The sequence below is a fragment of the Paramormyrops kingsleyae genome, chromosome 24 (genome assembly GCF_048594095.1).
Source record: "Paramormyrops kingsleyae isolate MSU_618 chromosome 24, PKINGS_0.4, whole genome shotgun sequence".
NCBI lineage: Eukaryota > Metazoa > Chordata > Actinopteri > Osteoglossiformes > Mormyridae > Paramormyrops > Paramormyrops kingsleyae.
In genome coordinates, this window is record NC_132820.1 from 15,653,242 (window position 1) to 15,676,003 (window position 22,762).

At 44.0% G+C, this 22,762-nt stretch overlaps 1 protein-coding gene across 1 annotated transcript; it reads right to left on the reverse strand.

Moving 5' to 3' along the window:
• Nucleotides 1-8,745: 8,745 nt before the first annotated feature.
• Nucleotides 8,746-9,681, reverse strand: LOC140582137 (uncharacterized protein F54H12.2). The gene has a single exon (XM_072706154.1). The coding sequence runs from the start codon at nt 9,679-9,681 to the stop codon at nt 8,746-8,748; it is 936 nt and encodes a 311-aa protein (XP_072562255.1).
• Between the last annotated feature and the right edge of the window lie 13,081 nt (nt 9,682-22,762).

Sequence of the window (22,762 nt, forward strand, 5' to 3'; positions counted from 1 at the left end):
AAAGAAAGAAAAGCAGGCGGAATTTAAACAAGTAGAGACATGTCCGAAACACTGACAAGATAAAACACCGTATTTTAAGCACAAACGACACAGGCCCCAAACTTTTAACTTTTAAACAAGCCCAAAAGAGCAAATGCGAAACAAGCACAAGCATTTTAAACCCATTACATTTAACCAACGTATTTAAAGAAGAACAAGAAAAACTTTTAGCGATATTTACCAGTGTTAGGTTGAAGAAAACATTTAACCAGCAAACATTTTAGCCCCGCAGCTAGCCGGCATGCGGCCTGCCTGTTTGAAACTTGCGGGTCGAATGGTTGCCCCATGCGGGCAGCACGCGTGACGCAGGCGCACTCATGCAGACACACGTTCAAAATGGCCGGCGGCGGCGGAAATTGTAAATGCAAGCCCATGGCCCTTAATTGTGTGAACACGCCACCATACTGACAGAATGCGCATTAACTCTATTTGTTAATCTGATTTATTTGTAAACAGTATAAAATGATCTATTTCTAATTAAAATAAAAGTCGGACTTTAGCACCACAAGTCCCGACTGTTTAGCAACATTTAGCTAATTTCATCAACGGACGACTAATCACAAGGAATAATAGAATTATCCGCTCCCAGGCTATTAGACATATGGTGTAGTCATAAAAAATCGCGGATGTTTACACGAATCCATGCATCAAACAAAGAATAATGGTTCGTAAGACAACCATTTCAAAATGGTAACAACAAACGGAGCGAACGCTATTTCAAATAAGTCCCTTAAACATGACGTTTTTTAAAGTAATGAAGCACTTTTCGGCCAATGTGAAAAATAAAGTAAAGCGCCATAAGCATTTTGACAACAAAAATCAAGGAATAACGGCATTACCCCAGAAGCGGTGGTGGCTAAAAGACGGCCTGCCGCTAGTTTTAAACTAGAAATAATTCTCTTTAACATGAATGTGCTGTTTTAATGCAATGTTTAATACAATGTATGTGAACAGCCTAGGCGCTAAGTTTTAGGGAATGAATCTATGTGTTTTTAACATAAATTTAGAAGCATGGGTGGGGTACGGCCTCAGCACATACCGCTAGGTGGGGCTGTCTACTTTTTTTGTTTTTTTTTGTTAAAGGGTTCACACCAGGGGCACGCACCTGTTGAAGCCTAGGTCGGAATAGACCGGTCATCCATTCACAAGCCATTAAACATGGGGGGGGGGTAGAATCATCCGTTCCCAGGCAATTATCCATTTGTCGTAATGTCATAAAACGTCGCTAATGTTTTTCCCGAAACCGCACATCAAACAAAGAATATTGATTGGTAAACCAGATGACAAGTATACCCCCACCAAGCTGGGGGCGAGTGCTAGGTTCACATTAACACTCACGTCAAGGAGCGAAAGAAGCGGAAACTTCATTTTTCTGAGCTGCGACATATCAACGTTGGAAAATGGAACTCTCGAGGTAAGCTACATTTTCATTTAAATGTATTTTACAATTGCTGATATAGATTTTTTCTGCTGTGAAAACATATTATTGTTATTTTGACCAAGAATTTTCCATGCTGTCAAGATCCTGGCAGCACGGTGATACAGAGGATTGGAATAGCGGTAAGTTTTCGAACATAGCTATGGATTTTACTGATTAAATGTGACAAAAGACTGAAAGTGTTTTTGCTCACATTTTGCAGCTAACGACGACGACACTGAATTGCGTGAACTGCTATGCACGCCAACGGTTATTTTCAGAGATAATCGTGAAGGGCACGGCCCCTGGCAAGTTAGCCATAAACGGAAAAGAGCGGATAGTTTTAACGGTACGTTGGCCTATATCGCTTACCCTGTATCATTGGTTTTTCTGTATGAAATGCTTAACAGTGACGGTTCTTTAATAGACACGGTTGATGATGAATTGCTGGTCGCTGCGGCCAAAAAAATTGAAGTGGAGCTAGCAACGGAAAGCGTGCAGGACCAGCCGACTGGACAAGTGGAATTTGCGCGACCTGGGGCTTCACAAAGTGCACCATCGGACCAAGGAGGATCTGCGTGCGGTGTTCCAGCATCCTCGCCCCGGGCCTTAATGGAGCCACCGTTGTGGTCGCAAGATACCTCACCCTTAACACCTTGGCAATTACCTGTTGTAAATTCCCCAGCCGGAGCAGATTCCCGGGAGGAGCGTTTGAAGGCGCTCAAACTTGCATTCTTCCTTTTTCAGGATCAGATGTGTGATTTTTTGGCGGATCTGTCTGACCAGATCTAAAGAATAAGCAGGGGACATGTCTGAAAAACGGTGGATGTATAGTTTTGATGGGGCTGGGGGGGTCTAGAAGGATGCATGTAAACGACGACGGAGAAGCAACGATTAACCCTGATCTTCAACAGATGATTTATGAACTGAATCACGGACCCCAGGGTGAGGTTAACCTCCTTTTGCTTGCCATGATAAATGAATTAAACTCACCAAATGACCATGTGCCTATGGGTATGGAAATGGGGGATGGGGACGCGACCGAGCCTGGTGTTAGGTGCGACAACGGACTGGACACAGATATTGAAATGCCTGATGTAGATGACGGTGTGGCCATGCACTCTCAACTGCATCAGATGCTAACAGAGTTGAATGGCGAGAACCCGGGTGAATTTAACTTCATCTTGCAAAACTTATTAAATGACTTAAATGATGATGGGGCAGAGGAGGTGGATCCAGAAATTATGGACATTGATAATGGGGTACAACAAGGCGGGGAGGGGGACGTGGCGATGGATACAGATCCAGAAAATATGGATGTTGATAATGGGGTACAGCAACAAGGTGGAGGTGTAGCTAATGGTGATGCAAATGTTAATGTGATACGCAGGCCGCAGTTTAACAACACTGAAATAAGGCAGCGTTTTCATTTTGATGGAATCCAGCATGATGATATAGTACACGTTTACAGGGCTGTGATACAGACATTCCAGAATTTGGTGGACAGAGTGAACAATTTAGCGGGGGATGGGGATATAATATAGTTGGAACTGCAAGGGGCGTCAGTAACCAATAACACAGCTACTGTATACATGTTCGAGGCGAGATCGATCTAAATGATCTGCTATCGATGATAGACAATCTTTCACTGAGCAATGCCGAGGTTTTCAGTGATGATACGCTGGAATTGGTCGTACAAATTATTCATAATCGAAATGGTGGTGCAGCCAAACGGCAGAAATTAACAAAGCTTTTAAAGTCTGACATTCTGCAAAAGAAGCTCAGATGGCTTATCGTTTCTGAAAACTCTGGCAATAATCTATGCTTTGCTTACTGCGTAGTCCGCCTGTTAAACCCAGACATGTCACATCAGGTTGCTGAGATCGAAGCTAAGCGTTTGCAGGAAGCAGTAGGTCTAACTGAGGCAGACATGGTGTCATTCTCAAACATAGCAGAGTTTGAGCAAATGCTTGGGGTCAAAATTGTTGTGTGGTACCGCTGTGACAAGTCTGACATTTTTAAGAAATTTCAGACAAACCCCGAGCCTTATGATAAAACAATCTTTCTGTACCTTCAAGATCAAAATTTTTTTGGCATAAAAAGCTTAACTGCGTTTTTTGGGGAGTCGTATGTCTGATTATTGCTACGCTGCATTCAGTGTTAAAGCGCATCACAAATGCAAGTATTACTGCAACGTATGTATGAGTCCCGAGTGCCATAAGCACACCACAACGCACATCCATTGTGAGGACTGTGGCTCTGTCACTCGCGGTATTGCTATGAGCAGCACAAAATCTCAAAGCAACAGCCAGACGGAGGTTTTTATATTTTGTGTGATTCGGTCAAGTATTGTGACAAGTGTAACTGTCGGTACGCCGTCACTAAAAAAAAAACCCAAAGGCTCATAAATGTACACCTAATACAAGGTGTGCTTTTTGTAAAGAGGACTTGACGCATGGGTGTGAACATCAGTGTTTTATCAAGCCAGTAGCACCTGAGAACCTCTCAGAGCGCTATGTGTTTTATGATTTTGAATGCAGACAAGATGTGGGGGTTCACATTGCAAATTACATCTGTTGCATTGACTATGCAGGCAATTGCTGGTCCGCTAAAGGGGACGGGTGTGTTGCGGCATTTTTTAAGAAGTACCGCAACTGTAAATACAAGGGGTATACATTCATAGCGCACAACTCTAAAGGCTATGACAGTTACCTGCTTATGAAATATTTAGTTGAAAATGGCGCCACCCCACATATCACACAGGGCAGCAAACTGCTATGTGTGACAGACGAGGACTTTAACCAAAGATACATTGACTCACTTTGCTTTCTCCCCATGAAGCTGAGCGCATTTCCTGCAGCTCTGGGTTTTGAGAGCGAAAAGAAAGGCTATTTTCCCCATTTTTGGAACACTAGAAAATCAAAATTACATCGGACCCTACCCGCCACCTGAGGCATACGGTGTGCAAACCATGATGGAAAAGGAAAAGAGAGAGTTTATGGCTTGGTACGACACTGTTGTTGGGGGTGTGTTTGATTTTAGGAAAGAAATGGCAGAGTACTGTAAAAATGATGATGTCATCTTAAGAGAGGGCTGTCTCAGATTCAGGGGTGAGATCATCAACAGTTGTAATCTAGACCCTTTTCAATGTATGACCATAGCCTCAGTGTGCATGAAACAGTTTTGCATGAGCTTTCTGCCTGAAAATACGGTCGCGCTAACCACTCCGGACAATTACATCAAGCGCCAAAAAGCATACTCCACGCCATCTATTCAATGGCTGGAATACATAGCCCATCGCGAACAAATAGAGATTCAGCACGCGCTGTGTAGAGCGGAGGTGAAAATGGGGCCCTACTACCTCGATGGCTATACCGAAACCGGTGGGGTTCGTACGGCGTACGAATTTGCTGGTTGTTTTTTTCACGGGTGCCCAGAATGCTTTGATTCACACAAAGTGAATCCTGTAACAAAACTGCATTTTGGGGACATGCATCAGCAGTTTCAGGACAAAATCTTTGCCTTTAAAAACACATACAACCTCAATGTATATGTTATTTGGGAGCACCAGTGGAATAAATTGAAGGCTGATGTACAGGCATTCTTGAGGGCATTTGACTTTCCAGACCGCATCGATCCTCGGGACGCTCTGTTTGGTGGCAGAACTAACGCTCTACAACTGCACTATAAAGCGCAGAGTGATGAGCGCATAGATTACTACGACTTTACTAGCCTTTACCCCTCAGTCAACAAGTTTAAGGAGTACCCTGTAGGCCACCCTGTAATCATTTACAATGATTTTGACAGCATTGAAAACTATTTTGGGGTGATCAAAGCCAAAGTTTACCCACCGAGAGGACTTTACCTACCGGTTCTGCTTTACAGATGCGGTGGTAAACTCATGTTCACACTTTGCAGAACATGCTGTGAAGCCGAGAGGCAGGGGTCTGTAATCATTCAGATGAGCAGAGAGCTCTGATCGGCACGTGGTGCAGTGTCGAAATCAACAAGGCTGTTGAAAAGGGCTACAAAATCGTAAAGATTTATGAGGTCTGGCATTTCCCCGACTGGACAGACACACTTTTTGTGGGGTATATTAATAATCATTTAAAGGGAAAACAGGAGGCTTCCGGCTATCTCTCTTGGGCAAAGACTGCTGAGGATAAAGAGAGATACATTCAGACTTACTTTGAGAAGGAGGGCATCCGTTTGAACCCTGAGAACATCGGGGTTAACAAAGTGAAACGCCAAATTTCCAAATTGTTTCTAAACAGTCTTTGGGGAAAGTTTGGTCAGAGAATAAATCAGGCGAGCACGACGCTCATCAAAGATCCCGATGAGTTTCTCACCTTCCTTTTTTCAAAGCTGGTCAATGTGTCTCACTTTTCCTTCCTAAATGACAATGTGGCCATGGTCCAATGGCGCCACATAAAGGTGTCTCCTAGCATGCCGCGGCACGTCAATGTTTTTATTGCCGCTTTCACTACAGCTTATGCCAGGCTTGAGCTGTACAATCTCATGGACCGCTTGGGACAGCGCACGCTGTATCATGATACAGACTCTGTCAGTTTTGTTAGCAAACCGGGTGACTGGGCGCCCCCTCTGGGCGATTTTCTCGGTGAACTAACAAGCGAGCTGGACCCAGATGATCACATTGTGGAATTTGTCTCAGGGGGACCCAAAACTTATGGGTACAGAACTGCAAAGGGCAAAACGAGCATGAAAGTGAAGGGGATCACGTTGCATAACACCAATTCAAAAGTTGTCAATATTGCATCTCTGACAGGATTGGTTCAGGACTATGAGTAACCCACGTGACCACCCTAGAGAGATCAGGACATCCACGCAGCAGATTGTGCGGGATAAAAGGGGTTTCCATTTAAAAAACAAGACAGTCAGCAAGTGTGTCAAGGTCGTGTACACTAAGCGGCAGCTTCAGTCTGACTACACGACCTTACCTTATGGCTACTAGTGAAGGGTTCGACAATAGACTTCAGCATCCGTTCTCTTGTATTATATCGGGACCGAGTAACTCTGGCAAGTCATATTTCATTAAAAGACTGTTGGAAAATGTGGATTGTACATTATCCAGAGTTCCTGAAAATGTTGTATGGTGCTATTCTTGCTGGCAACCGCTGTATGATGAATTGCTGTGCAAAATAAAGAACATTAAATTTGTGGAAGGAATTCCGGAGTCTCTGTGTGACGATGAGCTTTTGCCTCCAAATAAAATCAACCTAATCATCATTGACGATCTAATGGAAAAAGCCTGCGACAATAACGAAGTCGAAAAAGCTTTCACCAAGTACACGCATCACAGAAATCTGAGTGTTATTTATCTGGTGCAGAATCTCTTCTTCCAAGGTAAGAAAAGTCGGACCATCAATCTGAATGCCAATTACATCGTATTATTTAAAAACCCCAGAGATAAAATTACAGACGAGCGTACTGGCACGTCAGATGTACCCGCGGCATTCAAAGTTTTTTCTAGAAGCTTTCGAAGACGCCACAAAAGTCCCTTACGGGTACCTGCTCGTGGATTTAAAAGCCGTGACACCCGAGGACTACAGACTCAGATCTGGTTTACTTCGACCGGAGACGCCTGTTGCTTACGTTCTCAAGAAAAAATATTAACGATGTCGGCTCGTATAAAAAGAAACTGGAGTGCCCTGAAAGCTTTATTTAACAGTAACGCCAGACAGAGAAAGAAAATTTTAAAGATGGCATCGCCGGGTTTGCTGAACACTCTTTGTGAAATAGCTTTGAACGTACTGTGCGGTAACATCCCGCTAACCAAATCACAGACTGCAAGACTTAAAAAGCAAAAAAACGGTATTAAACTACTTGCGAGCAAACGGGCATCGTTAAAAAGAAAGAAGAAGGCTATTAACCAGACCAGTGGGGGGTTCATTCTCCCACTTTTAAGCATCGCCATACCGTTTCTCACCAGCCTTTTTCATCGGGGTTAAGTAAAATGGATTACGCTAGGAAAATGTATCTGGTCCTGAAGTCACAACTTGAAAAACTGCATGATGCCACAGCTCCTAAAGATACAATAAGACAGACTGCCGAAAGCGAGCTGGACATTGCAATACGCAACATTTTATCAAGAACTGATGTTGCTGATCACGAAAAGGTCCGCTTGTATACAGAGGTGTTACAGAGATATTTGAATCTGGCCAGGCAAGGTGATAATGAGCCGTTATCTTTGACACTTCCCACTGAAGAGACGGCACGCGCCACTGAAGAAACAGCACGTGCCACTGTTGATGCTGGGGACACAGTCATAGATGATGTTATTAAAAATGCAGCCCCGCGTAACAAGAAAAAGGTTGAATATATGATGGGTAAAATGCTTGAAAACTCTGCCGTCACCGCGTGGAACCCGCGCGGGGAGTTTGTTTTTAATGGAAAGACTATCGCGGGGTCGCACATGATCGATTTGCTTAAAAACATTACCAACCCTCGTAATGTGGGCGATGCGAGAAGACCTGTGGGATGGGCGAGTTTCTACAAGGACTGGCAAGGCTCAACATGCCTTGCTCCCTCATACCTAACCAAGATGTCTGCCGTCTCATAGAAGCGATCAAGAATCCCGCCGATGTGTCGCGTGACAGTACCCCCAAAATTTTTTGTCATTCTCCACTGACCCGTAGCACCCCATGGAAATTCTTAAAACCAGACTGGCTTATGTTTTAAAAATGTTTTTTGTGCTTACTTAATAAAAACACTGAAACGTGATATTTTGTCTTTGTGGTTTTTATTTAACATACAGTCTTTTTCAAAGCCTTACAACAACATCTCACCGTTTGCATTCTGGTAAACACATTTTTCACACGATTGGTGTATTTAAATTTAGAAACAAAATTTAAAATCATTGCTATAAAACGATAGAATTTTAGAAATAGAAAAGCCTCTACAGCGGTTAATTAAATAAAAAAGGCAATGTTGGCCGCACGTCACGCTGAGATCGTCTTGAAGCTGCTTTGCGTTGTAAACAAGCCGGTCACAGTTCCTCGTCATGAATGTCTTTATGATTCTCGGAAAGTTGCAGTGATCAGGTGGATTCCCGTACGAGTCGAAAAACTCTGCGGAGCTGTCATTGTTAATAAAGAGCGCCAGCCAGTGTTCTCCGGGGGCAGAACTAGGATGTGTATTGACGATGAAGATTGCGGGTAATTTATCAAGCTTTACTTCCTCCAGCTCATCACAAGCTAAAACACCATAAAAATGTCTCGCGGTCCATCGGTTTCTACTAAGGATATTAGATAGCTCCAGGGTATTCATGACTAGTAGTAATCATACAAAATGTTTCTCCTTTGGTTAATCTCGATTATATTGTCGAAGGTCGCGTAAACTATCAGTGTGACAGTCCTGGTCAGAGGTTGACAGAATCTCATCTCTAGGCGCATGTTTCCGCTTTTAACCATAGACAGGTGTTGATTGCATCCTTCGTCCGGTGACAAGTTAAAGGCGTACAAAGTGTAGCCGCTTATGTACTCGTTTCTGTCAACAGCTACAGGGTCGTTTTTCAAATGTCTCCCCGTGGCCAGAACCAAGCTGTAATACTCACGGGCAATATTACCCCTGTTAAAATCAGGTTTTGCAGGGAATTGCTGACCGTCGACATAAAGCGCTACAAATTCAGCATCGTAATGTTGAAAATTGAAAGGGTTTCGATCGTACGCCCCCATAAAGCCCATGTTGTCCACTAGCCCGATGACAACGGTTTTAGGCAGCTGACCTAGAAACAGATTTTCTTGCGCGCAGACCCGGCTGCCTGCAGCAACGCTGAATGTTTTCATGCAGACTCTCTCGATCGGGTATTTCGCATTGGCTGTCAGCAAGGCGCTGGCGTGCCCCAGTTTGACAGCCGTCGAAACAGAAACTTTCTTAACAAACAGGGAAGCCGATACGATTTTGAGCGAGTACTGTTCAGCATCTTCGCTCATGAGGCAAAACTCATCTTTGTTTCGAACCATTTTAATTTTGGCATCGACCCCATTTAGCGTTAACCTCTCTTGAAAAAATATGTCAGAGTGTATGGGGCCAATCAAATCGAAAATGCCGCTTCTTGCTGAAAATGCTGCTCTTTTCTCTAAGCCCTTGTTATCGCCATCAGGGTCTGTATCTTCCATAGCACCAGAACTGTCTTTATAAAACAGCCCGCAGGTAAACTGCCTGGATAGCGTCCCGGCGCTGTAATTAAGCAGGCACTCTATCATGGCTCTAAGGGTACGTATTGCTAGACTGGCTTACTAGCCTGTCACCCAAGGATACGTCCACCTGTGAGAAAATTGAAGCGATAGGGTAATTTATGACTCCCACCTTCGCGGCTGGATCAATGTTTGTCCCATTAGCTTTTGTGATTCGGCACCACAGGTGCAGTAGCGTGTTGTTGAGGTCTAGGTAATCTTCCCCATTACCGGCGATGAAAAACTCCAGGGGGCCATTATCTGTCAAGGCTGAGAGTGGCGGCACTTCCACGTATATGTTCTTATCGATGCTTGCTTGTGTGTATGGCACTGCAAAAATATCCAATTCTGATTTCATGCACTCCTCTGACAGGCTGTGTATGAGGGCCATAGTTTTAGAGAATGTATCTTCTTCTCTGTACTTTTGTGGACGCCTTCTTCTCTCGCTTCTTTTTGCCTACTGAGCTTCTCTTGGTCGACACCTTGCGTTTTTTTAGACGCTGTCATTCGAGCCCCGGGGGGTCTTTGATGCTTACCACGCGCCAACACCATGAACCCAGAGCCCTCTTGCTGTCGTGTTGTTAATTGCCCCGTAATCGCACCGGAAATTACATCCTTTGCAATATTTTGCGCCGCCGATTTTAAATGCGGCTTCGCCATATTGAAAGTCCTTTTCAGAAATGGTACGGCCATTCTCAGGAGCCCTCGAAAAAGGCCCCCCAGACCCCCTCCGTACATGACGGGTGCTCCGTTGTATCCGGGGAGTCCGTTACCAGCTTGGTTTCTGTAGTATTCCACATATCTATGTGGATCTGAAAAACCGTCAGCGCTGTACATTATTATTATTGGGGGTAGTGCTTAACCGGCCTGAAATGCAGCTTCACGATCGTTTTTCCGTACCGGAAGGGTATCGTCTTGTTCTGGTCAGACTAACTCGATTACAATATTATCAATGTGATTCTTGCAGAGCGACACGTAATGGATCCTGTCGTACGATATTGTGACCATCGAGTTGTGAGTCCCTGTAATATGTACCCCCCGTAATAGAGGCACGAAACTGTCACCCACTCTTTGGTGCTCGACAATGTCTGAATACACGTAAATTGTGTAAAATCCGGCGCATGTGTCTGCTGGATTCGGAGCCGCTGATCTATCAGCAATCTTTTGAAATACATCAGGAACAAAACCCAGCATCCTTGCAAGGTTACCTTTCGTTTTTAAAGCCATGTGTGGTGGTCCAACCATATACACTTTGTTTTTTATCGCTCCATAGTCAAGTTTTAGTTTTGACATTCCTAGAGCATCATTAATTTCACTGATTAGGTTTTTAGTATCTCTGTAATGCCCCGCTTTTAGCTTGTATTGCAGGATTGGTGGTATTGACACCCCTCCGGCCACGTAAAATAATGTGTCTTCTTCCACCAGCGTATCCCACGTTCGCGGGTAGTGGATTTCCGCTAATCCTACTTCCCATTTACCGTTCAGATCGATCGGCTTGGCTAGTTGTCGTGTAGCTTGATATGGCATTGTGTGGGAAACATAAATGCGTTGCTTGGGAGCGTAACATAAAAACCGCTTTCCTCCTCCATGACTGCTTTTGATGTTAATGCACGCCACAGGCACGTGCCACCCCAGTTATATGTCGACTACTTGGCTAGCGGGGACCCAGCTGTTAATTTTGTCGGGCCACCCCAGCCATTTCACTAAAAACATTTTTTTGCCCCTCTGCGTTTTTTCCGCGACGATTTTCTCAACTTTGAAGTTTTTGTCTTTGTCTATTCTGATCTTTTGTAGCTCTTCTGCATAAAATGTGCCGTCTATGATCTCATCATAATCTTTTATCCTGTACACCGGTGGTGATCTAGGCAGACGTTCGGTGACTGAAATACTCGTCCGTAAAAGTTTGCTCATATCCTTTGGTAAATTTCCCCCGTGCTTTCGACACCCTGACCACATCACCAATATTAAACTTATAACGACGCTTTTCAGCTGCACCAGGCGTCACGCCATATATGTTGTTGAAAACCTGTCCAGCATTCTCCGTATTCACCTCAACCGGCTTCATTTTAATGGTGCTATGGCAGGTGTTATTGTAAGCACTCGCCAGATCTTGTACAATGTCCACATACCTTCTTGTATTATAAGCCGTAAAATAACGCCACATTCGTGTCTTTAAAGTGCGGTTAAATCTTTCTACTATGGATGCCTTAACATCATTACCGGTTGCAAAATGTATTATCCCGTGTTTCTCCGTAAGCTTATGAAACGATGTGTTAAAAAACTCTGTCCCTCGATCGGTTTGTAGCTTTTTGGGTATCCGGCCTTCAGAGAGAATGTTTTCAAACATTTTCTTTACCTCTAAACCAGTCTTGCTTTTAAGGCAGCGCACCCATGCGTATTTTGATAGAATATCTATACACGTCAACAGGTATTTAAAATCATCATCATTCTGGTCCGCGTAAGCCGACATATCCACCAAGTCAGCTTGCCATTGAGAATCGATATTAGTCACAAAGACTCTATTCCTTTTAAAGTTAAATCTGATCGGTTTATGTAATGTGTATGCATCTTCACCAGACAGCCATGTCGCAACTTGCTTCTTATCCACAGTATGCCCACTTTGGTCATTTATCTGTGCCCTGTATAATCTATCTACGCCACCAAATGAACCAGGGTTTGATGGCGTATAATAGACACGTTTCAAGTGCTTGTTATCCATCTTGAACCTCTATCAATAATGACACAATGTTTTCATGACTCAACTCATTTTATTTAGAAAAGCATGTAAAAATTGCCATCCAATCACATTTTGACAGACGTTTACACACCAGCCAGAGTCTGCTCGAACTTGTGCATATCCCATAAATCACTAATTGCCCCATCTACAGCACACTCATAATCTTTCCCTTCAACATCACGTTTCAGCTCGCGTAATTTTTCCCGTACATTAATTTCGGTTTTAAGTTCAGAAATTACTGCCTCGACTGCACCTTGGACTTTGACAGGTGGGGGGTGAGGGTGAAACATCGCGACTGCTTTTGTGATAATATATTTAAACCATGGTCTATACAGTTTTTTCATCAGCTTTTCAAAATTGTTACAGAAATAAAACGCTTCAGGTTCATAGAGGCACGTGTGCCTCCGCTGGCTCGGGTGATTCACAGAACAGCCGATACAGTTTTCCTGCATTGTTTCTTCGATGATTTGGTCCAGAATACATGCCAGTGATCCTTTGATTATCTTCATAGCAGCATCGATGATGCTCCCATCCACAGCATCTTCAGATAATGACAGTCCTGCAAAACGAGCACTGAGCTCATCCATCGTCGGCAAAGGGGGCCTCGATGTGTCCATTAGGTTGGAGGTCTCCTGCGGAGGTTGCTGTTGTGTCGTCGTCAAACTCGTTGCAAGCTCTGTCTGTATGAGATCGGAAACATTTTGTCCTTCGGTCGCCATTTTTGCCACCGATTTGACAGCGATGCTGCTATTTAAGTGTCTCTACGTGGAGAGCGAGAGAGAGAGAGAGCCCAGAAAAGGGTTTACCTGGGGTGGGGTTCGAACCCACGCGGACATACGTCCATTGGTTCAACCGCCGCCATTTTGAACGTGTGTTTACGCCCCTCCCCTTCCCCCCAGCGATCGGCCATTTGACGCGGAAGTTTGAACTGGCCGGCCGCACACGGGGCAAGCTGCGGGGCTAAGATGTTTGCTGGTTAAATGTTTTTTTCAACCTAACAATGGTAAATATCGCTAAAAGTTTTTGTTCTTCTTTAAACACGTTGGTTAAATGTAATGGGTTTAAAATGTTTGTGCTAGTTTCGCATTTGCTCTTTTGTGCTTGTTTAAAAGTTAAAAGTTTGGGCCTTGTGTCGTTTGTGCTTAAAACACGGTGTTTTATCTTGTCAGTGCTTCACTGGGACATGTCTCTACTTGTTTAAATTCCGCCTGCTTTTCTTTCTTTTAAATGTATCACTAAAGTTTTGCCCTAGCTTACGTTCATCCTGCTATATGTTTTATTATTCCTTAAAACGTAATTAAAAATAACACATTAATAAAATACATGTAATGTATTTTTATTCTATTAAAGTTTAACAACCCCCCAAACCATACGGCCCCCTATCGGCAACACGTGGCATAAGCATGTATACCATTTGGCCAAAACCCCCCTCCCCCCGACTAATCAGAACAAAGGATACGCCCACCTCCCGCTTATGACGTCACAGATGGGAGAGCTATAAGCTCCGCCCACAAAATAGGCCCCGCCCAAGGTACCCCCTAACCTCTCTGCTGTTCAACATGAACCCCTTGTGCAATCCATAGGATTAAACTGCTGGCAAACAAACAGGCGTCATTAAGGAGGAAAAGGTGAAAAGCCAAACTGGTGCTTGTTTCATTCTACCCCTGCCAAGTGTTGCACTGCCGTTTCTCACCAGTCTTTTTCAGCAGGGGTAAGTAAATGGAGCACGCTAGGAAAAATGTATCTGGTTCCTAAGGCGCAGCTTGATAAACTGCATAATGCCACAGCTCCTAAAGATACGAAAAGGCAGACTGACGAAAGCAGGCTGGACATCGCAATGCACAACATTTTATCAAGGACAGAAGTGGCTGACCATGATAAGCTTCATATGTACACAGAGCCATGCACACGCCACTGTTACTGCTGGTGACACCATAATTGAAGATGTTATTAAAAATAAAGCACCGCATAACAAGAAAGGTTCAATATATGATGGGTAAAATGCTTGAAAACTTGGCCATCACTGCGTGGAACCCGCACGGGGAGTTTGTTTTTAATGGTAAAGCTATCGGGGGGGTCCCATATGCTCAATTTGCTTAAAAACATTACCAACCTGCATAATGTGACCGAGGCAAGACGACCTGTGGGCTGAGGTAAGTTTCTACAGGGCTTGGCAAGTCTCAACATGCCTTGCACCCTCATACCCAACCAAGATGTCTGCCGTCTCATAGAAGAGATTAAGAACAAGAATCTCCCCGAGGAGCCATGTGACAGTACCCCCCCCCCCCCCCCCCCGAGGTATTACCCGGCCTCCACTGACCCGTAGCACCCCAAGGAAATTCTTAAAATCAGACTGGCTTATGTTTTGTTTTAAAAGAAATGTTGCAATAAAAACAGTAAAAGTGAGATATTTTCGTCTTTGTGGTTTTTATTTAACGCACACAGTTACATGCTTTATTCATAGCCTTACTCGCTGTTTGTGTTCCCGATGTAAAGCGCTAACCAGTGCTCTCCTGGAGCAGTCCTCGGATGTGTATTGATGATAAAGACTGCGGGTAATTTATCAAGTTTTGCTTCCTCCAGCTCCTCACAAGCTAACACCCCTAAAAATGTATTGCCGTCCACCGGTTTCTACTAAGGATATTTGTCAGCTCCCGCATGTTCATCATTAGTAGTCATCGTCGTACAGAACGTTCCTCCTTTGGTTAATTTTGATTATGTTGTCAAAGCATGCGTATTTGGCTAGTGGCTGGCGGAATCTCAGCTCCAAAATGCATGTTTCCGCTCTTAACCAGTGAGAAATGCGGACGACACCCCTCATAAGGTGACAAGTTAAATGCATACAATGTAACTGTTTACATACTCGTTTCTGTCAATGACAAAAGGATCGTTTTTCAAGTGTCTCCTCATGGCCAGGATCAAACTAATGTTCCCGGGACATGTTGCCCCGGTTAAAATCCGGTTGAAAGGATTTAGCGGGATACTGCTGGCCGTCGACAAAGTGCGACAAATTCTGCACCGTAATGTTGAAAATTGAAAGGGTTTTGGTTGTATGAGCCCATAAAACCTACATTATCTACAAGTCCTATGACAACGGGTTTAGGCAGCTGTCCTAGAAATAAATTCTTGTGTGCAGACACTGTTCCCGGTTGGCAGGCTAAATGGTTTTCATGCAGGCTCTTTCGATCAGGTATTTTGCATTTGCGGCCAACAGAGCACTAGCGTGGCCCAATTTGACGACCGTCGAAACAGTAACCTTTTTAACAAAGAGTTGCTGATACTATTTTGAGGGTGTATAGTTCAGCGTCTTTGCTCATGAGACAAAACTCATCTTTGTTTCAGACCATTTTAAAATCTTAACATCAAGAACATTTTTGATTAATCTATCCTGGAAAAATATCAGAATGTATAGGGCCCAACAAATCGAAAACCCTGTTTCTTGGGTCCACATCGTCCATAGCCCCAGCGCTGTCTTTGTAAAACAGACCACAGGTGACTTGTCTGGAGAGCGTGCCGCTGTTACAATTAAGCAGACGCTATCGTCGCTCGGTAAGGGTAAGTGTTGCTAGATTGACTCACGAGCAGGTCACCCAGCGAAACATCCACGTGAGAAAATTGTTGCGATTGGGTAATTTATGGCATCCATGTTTGTACCGTTAGCTCTTGTGATTTGGCACTGAAGGTGCAATAACGTGTTGTTGAGATCTAAATAGTCTTCCCCATTACCTGCGATAAACTCCAGGGGTCTATTATCCGTCAAGGCTGATAGAGGCGGAACTTCCACATATATATTTTTATCGATACTGGCTTGAGTGAAAGGCACGGCAAAAATGTCCAGCTCCGATTTCATGCACTCCTCTGACATGCTGTGTATGAGCCATAGTTTTTAGAAAACGTATTTATGACTCTGGTTTTTTGCCCGTCTTCTCTTGCTTCTTTTTGACAAGAGATCCTCTTGGCTGATACCCTGCGTTTAACGGTTGTTATTCGACACCCAGGGGGTCTTTGATGCTTACCTCTGCTAAACGAGGCCAGAGCCCTCCTGTGGTGGTGCTGTTAATTGCCCCGTTATGGCACCATGTACCACATCTTTAGCAGTATTTATTGCGGCCGTTTTTAAAATGCGGTTCTGCCATATTGAAAGTCCTTTTCAGAAATGGCACTGAAAGTCCACCCAGCCCCCCACCGTACATAATGGGTGCCCCAGCATATCTGGGGAGTCCATTACCCGCTTGGGTTCTGTAGTATTCCACATATCTATGCGGATCTGAAAAGCCGTGGACAGTATGCAGTATTGTGGGTAGTACTAAACAGGTCTGAAATGCAGCTTTATGATTGTTTTTCCATAGCAGAAGGGTATCGCCTTGTTCTGGTCAGTCTAACTCGAGGATGATATTATCAATGTGGTTCTTGCAGAGCGACACGTAATGAATCCTGTCGTACAATACTGTAACCATCCGGTTGTGTTCCCCCGCAATGTGCGCCGTGTAAAAGGGGGACATAAAACTGTCACCCACTCTTTGGTGCTCCACAATGTCTGAATATACGTAAATCGTATAGAAGCCAGTGCACGTCTGCTGGATGGGGGGTGACTGGTTTCCCCCCCCATTTTCTAAAATACGTCGGGCTTGAAACCAAGCATTCGAGCCAGTTCTCCTTTAACCTTTAAGGCCATGTGCGGTGGCCCAACTATACACCTTATTTTGTATTAAGCTATAGTCAAGTTTTAGTTTTGATAACCTAATTAGTGAGATTAATGCAGGTTTTCTATTTCCCTGTAATAACCCGCCTTTAGCTTGTATTGCAGGGTAATTGGTATCGACGGTCCACCTGCCACCTTAAATATACAGTCTTTCTGCAAGTGATTCCCAGGTACTGGATCTCAGCTAATCCAACTTCCCATTTACCATACAGATCAATTGGCTTGGCTAGTTTTGTCATGTAACAAGCTATGGTATTTTGTGGGAAAACATCCATTGAAGCATCGCTTGGGTGTGCGAACTCTTCAGTCGATCAGTCCTCTAAGTATTACTCTAAGTACGGAGTTGCAGGGAAAAGCTGCATGCCTAACAGACCTTTCTGGATAAAGTTAGCAACCCTTTTTCTAATACAATACTTTGCAGTCTGAGAATTCTCCCTATTGCTCACTATAGACAGTTGCCAACTTGATCGATCTAATGTACAATCATACCGTACTTATGACCAGAGACCCATAAAAACAATTACGTTTCAAACTACATTTTCAGACCACTTCACATTATATGTAATTGTAGAGCTAAAATTATTCCTTTAGGTATTAAAGATTATTAAAATTTCTTACTTACACAGTGACTACCCTTCTTAGACTGCATTTTCCACCATCACTGATGTATTTACCCGGAACTAAGCTTCTAACTACAGGTGTTTGCGAACGTTTGTTCGAACTATGGTTTTGGGCAGGGGTGGCCAATCTTATCCGCAAAGGGCCGGTGTGTATGCAGGTTTTTGGGATAACCTGTAGGTCAGCTGTTCAAACCCAGGTGTGAGGACTCTTCAGCCAATCAGTCCTCTAATTAGTGACCCAATTAGGGAGTTGCAGCAAAAACCTGCATACACACCGGCCTGAAGAGTGAAAGGGAAAAAGAGGGACAAATGAGAGAGTTAACTGAGGCATTAGGTCGGATGACCCTGGCACAGGGTCAGGTGGATATTTTACATCAACACCTGCAACAAGTAACGGGGGTTGCAGAGCAGGCTGCAATGCAAGTAGCAAAAGCCAATGCTAGGAAAAAACGGACACCATGTCCGCGAAAAATTAGAGCATTTGTTGCTACTGCAACAGCAGCTAGTTGGGATCCCGAGCGATGGGATGGCAATATCTGGGACTCAGATGATGAGGATATTGATATTTACAACCCAGATAAAGTCGCGGGTCCTGATCGGGGATCTCTTATGGATCCCCCTCCGTTAACAACTTCTGCACTCCCTATTTCACGGAGAAGGGAAGTTCAAGATCCTTCTGGCCGGAGACCACGGCAGTCTGAGCTACTTGTGGAGGATTTCACACAGAAGGAAATTAGTGACATACGGGAGCGGATGAAGCAGCGACCAGGAGAACCATTAGATAAATGGTTGGTCAGGCTGTATGATCAGGGTGCGGCACAGATATCCATAGATCATATGGATTGTCACCATTTTTGTGATTTAAGCACCGACGCTGTAGTGCGGTCTCAATGTCGGGAGCACAGGCAGCCACCAATAGATGGGAGAGGCAGTGACACTACCCTCCTAGCGCTTATGGGCAACGGGGTGAACCAGCGATACCCCGATGAAAGCAGCTGGCCGGAAAAAAATCGGGCCAGTGGCAAACATTGTCAGAAGCGATCGCTAGAATGCGAGAGTTGACTATGAGGGCGGGTGTGTATACCGGGCATGTTGATGCACTGGACAATTTATCTTTAACAATACTGACCCGGAATGCTCTCATAAAAACAGCACCCACTCAGTACAAGGCAGCAGTGATGTCAGTGTTGTTGACTATGGTAGGGGAGAGAATAGGAAATGTGGCTTTCGGGTTGAGAGAATTGGGAGATCTAGGAGAGTGGGATAAGTCTAACCATGATGGTGATTACACCTGGGACCCAGGAGTGAGATGGACAATTTAAAATTTGGAGGTACGATGATAGTGCGACCGGTATTGGTGGGGAAGGTGAAGATGCAACCTTTCCCCAGCCCATACCTCTCGCAAACAAGGTAGTGAGATTGAAGCAGCACCGGATTGGTGGAGTGTAAGAAGCATGGGTTTTAAAATGGAAATAGTATGTAAATGACAAGGGCTATGAGCAAGTGGCGGATGTTGTAGAGAAAGGGGAAGAGATTGTGATATTGACGGTGTTGGTGGAGTCCCCTATATCGTGGGGGGTGAAGTACAGAAACTGCATGTGTGTTGTACGGATGGGGCGGCTAAGTATGACGATGGTAAGCGAAAGTGAAAAGCTGCGGCATGTAATCCATGTACGCAGCAGATGTTGGAAATGACAGGTGAAGGTAAAAGCAGCCAATGGGCTGATTTGTGAGCAATGGTTTTGGAAGCAGGAAGGGATGAGTGATTGCTATGTTTATACTGATTCCTGGTCAGTAGTGAATGGTATGGCTGTTCGGATGCCTGCGTGGAAAAATCAGAATTAGAGAATTAGGACCAAGGAGGTTTGGGGTAAGGAATTATAGGAGCGAATCCGAAAACAAGTAAAAAGAATAAAAACACAGGTATGTGGGTTCAGCAACAACAAGACAACCCACCAAAGCCTGCAGAAGTGATAGCTGTGGGACGAAACAACACTGTGGCTGTTATGGAGCCAAGCGCCGAAGGTGGCGACATGTCCCAGCTAATGAATGTTATCTAGGAGAAAACTAATGTGCATGCGAGTTCTTTCCTTATGTGTGAAGGATGACGCAATGGTTCTGGTGATGGGCGTGGCCGACGCTGCTGACGACCTTCGGCTATGCTGCAGTCCCAGGGACCGAGTTGGAGCAGACTTCTACTTTCAGGATCGGATGGAAAGACAGCGCGACGGAGCAGCAGCAAGACATCTTCACCTGACCAGCAAACCAATCATGCTTCGTTGTTGAACTGACTCCTGTGAACCGGAGCGAGATGTACGTCTGTAGAGGATGCCACAATGGGAAAGAACATTCCCATCCTTGCGTCTGCCGGAGTGCCCCTCAAGTGGGTGTAGGAGTGTGACCTAACTCAGTGGAGGAATCAGACTGAATGCACTATGACTATGTGAAACACCAAAATTCAACTAAATAATGTTCATCAAGTGTTAATCACATTTAATTCTAATGGGAGATATTCTGGAATATTGATTCCAGTATGTGATTACATCTGAAGCCTGAAATAACTCAGTGTAACGAGACTTTGTGTACTGGGCAATGGGAAATGTATAGTGTAGCCACTCCCCAAACGTTGTGTAGGTTCCATGTGCTGCCTGTAATAGCTGGAGGGGCATATTGGACTTTACGACTAAAGGGGGAATGGCTAGACATCTATACCAACCAAACGTATGATATACAAGACTGACAAAACGGATAAAGGACATGTGTGTTCTCTACGAACAGGGTATACCAACCCATGTTTTGACACGAAGGGAAGCGTATGTCAATGGGACTATTCACCCCCAAGGGACATGTTATTTGAGGTCGGTCCTCACATCCTATGTGTGAGTACCATGCATGCCCATGAGCAGCTACCATATGTGCCGTATTCTGGATGTTTGAATAATACATACATCTGGAAATGGCAAAATAAAACATATTGGTTAACAAATCACACTTCAGGGAATGTGCTTATGACAGTGCAGTGGCGTATCCTACATTCAGGAATAGGGATATCATTGCAAAATCATGCCAAATTATTAAATGAGTCTTTGCAGTTAAGGCAAATGGCTCAGAATCACAAGCATAACACCACTCAATTGGCTGTGCAGACCGTTATGGTCGGTGGGAAATTGGTAGCGTTGGGGAAAAATATTGAATCCACGGCTCGAAATGCTTGGTGGAGCATATTTGAAGGATGGTCTCCAAAGGCACAACGCTTCCTGGACGTAGTCATGCATCCTGTATTAGTACTTTTAATTGCTGTTACACTATTGGCTGTGTGGAACACCTGTTTATGCATCTATACCCGCAGGTTATATGATCACATTTCTGCACGGGTTATACATTGGTGAATCATGGCCGAGGGACCGAATGTATTAGGATAAATTCACAGACGATTACGTCACCCACGTGATATGGAATTAATCCTTTTACTATAATATTAAGTTATAATTATGGATTAATTCTGATCGCGTGTGGACTAATCATCCTGAAATTTGGATCAATCGTCCATGATTCACCCCAAATGTCACTACACTGCACGAACAAGTTATTTACCGATCCCCTGTAAAACCTAATTTTGCCGTAAATAACTTGGGCTCATAAAAGAAGCCAGGATGCTCATCTGGGCCATTAGATCGGCATGCAGGATGCTTATCTTGGTTTCGGGAGATAGGGTGGGGGGGTCGGTATACAGCACCCTATATTGCCTTTAGGGGGGAACAGGGAGGCGTTGCGCAAAGACACCTGGTGCCAGGACGCCCATTGTATTGTATTATCGCAAGCAGAATCACTCGGACTAAAGGGGGAATTGGAGCACCATATATTGCCTGGGGGGAAGGGGTGAGCCTGGCCAGCTTACCCCCTGCCCACATGCAACTCTAAATTTAGTATAAAGGAAGGGGGAGATCCCAGTACTGACCGGAGTTCAGCCGTGGGATAGAGCGCGCATCGCCCGGCACTTTCTCGGAACTCACGTATTGGTCTCCTGCCAGGACTGAAAGGGCTCCCCAGTCCATGAAGGTGGGTGATGATAGCACGTCCGAGTGTAAATAGCTTTGCAACTGGTTATGCTTTCCATTGATTGTTGCGAGTAAATTATCGCCGCTTGTGATAATATTTCGTAACTTTTTATATTTCCTTGCTTCTTTTATGTATTATTGCTTCTTTTCTATATATATTCATACCTTTGCACCTAATACTATTAGCTATAAGATATATATTATTTGATATCCGTTGTAGTACGAGTTATTTTGCATTGCCTTCAATATGATAGCTCGGTATTGGTGTTAATGTGAGATCATTTTGTATTACTTATTAAAGTGTATTTGAGTGAACCTAAGCGTGCCTGTTTGTTCCTTCGAGAGCCCTATATCCCTCTCTCATCCATTTTAAGACATGTGGATGCATGCATGTATATTATATCACCATAATCTAATACTGGTAGGAAAGTGCTCAGTACTAATCGCTTTCTGGCAGTAAAAGGAAAGCATTTTTTCCCCAAACGATAATAAAAACCTAATTTAGGACGAAGCTTTTTCAATATACTTTCTATATTGACTCCAAATGACAGCTGGTCATCAAGCCAGATTCCAAGATATTTGTAAGAGTTTACCCTTTCTAGTTTAGTGCCATATAGTGTTAAAAGAGTATACAGAGGAAGAGCATGAGCGATTAAAAAAAAAAATCATAAAATTTAGTTTTTTTTTTAGCATTTAACACGAGTTTCGATTTGAGAAGGGTTAATTGTAAGAAGTTGAATGCACGCTCTAAGGAATCCATTGCTACTTGCAATGATGATGCAGTTGTATAAAGAATTGTATCAGAATATAGGTGAATTTTTGCTGGGTCTAAACCCATGCACATATTTATGTAAAGAGAATAAAACAGGTCCTAAAATTGAACCTTGTGGCACACCAGTTTTTACTGCAAGTAATGTAGATCTAAAACCTTCTATTGCTACATTTAAATAGTTGGAGAACCAGTCCAAAACAATGCTACTAAAACTTATAGCCT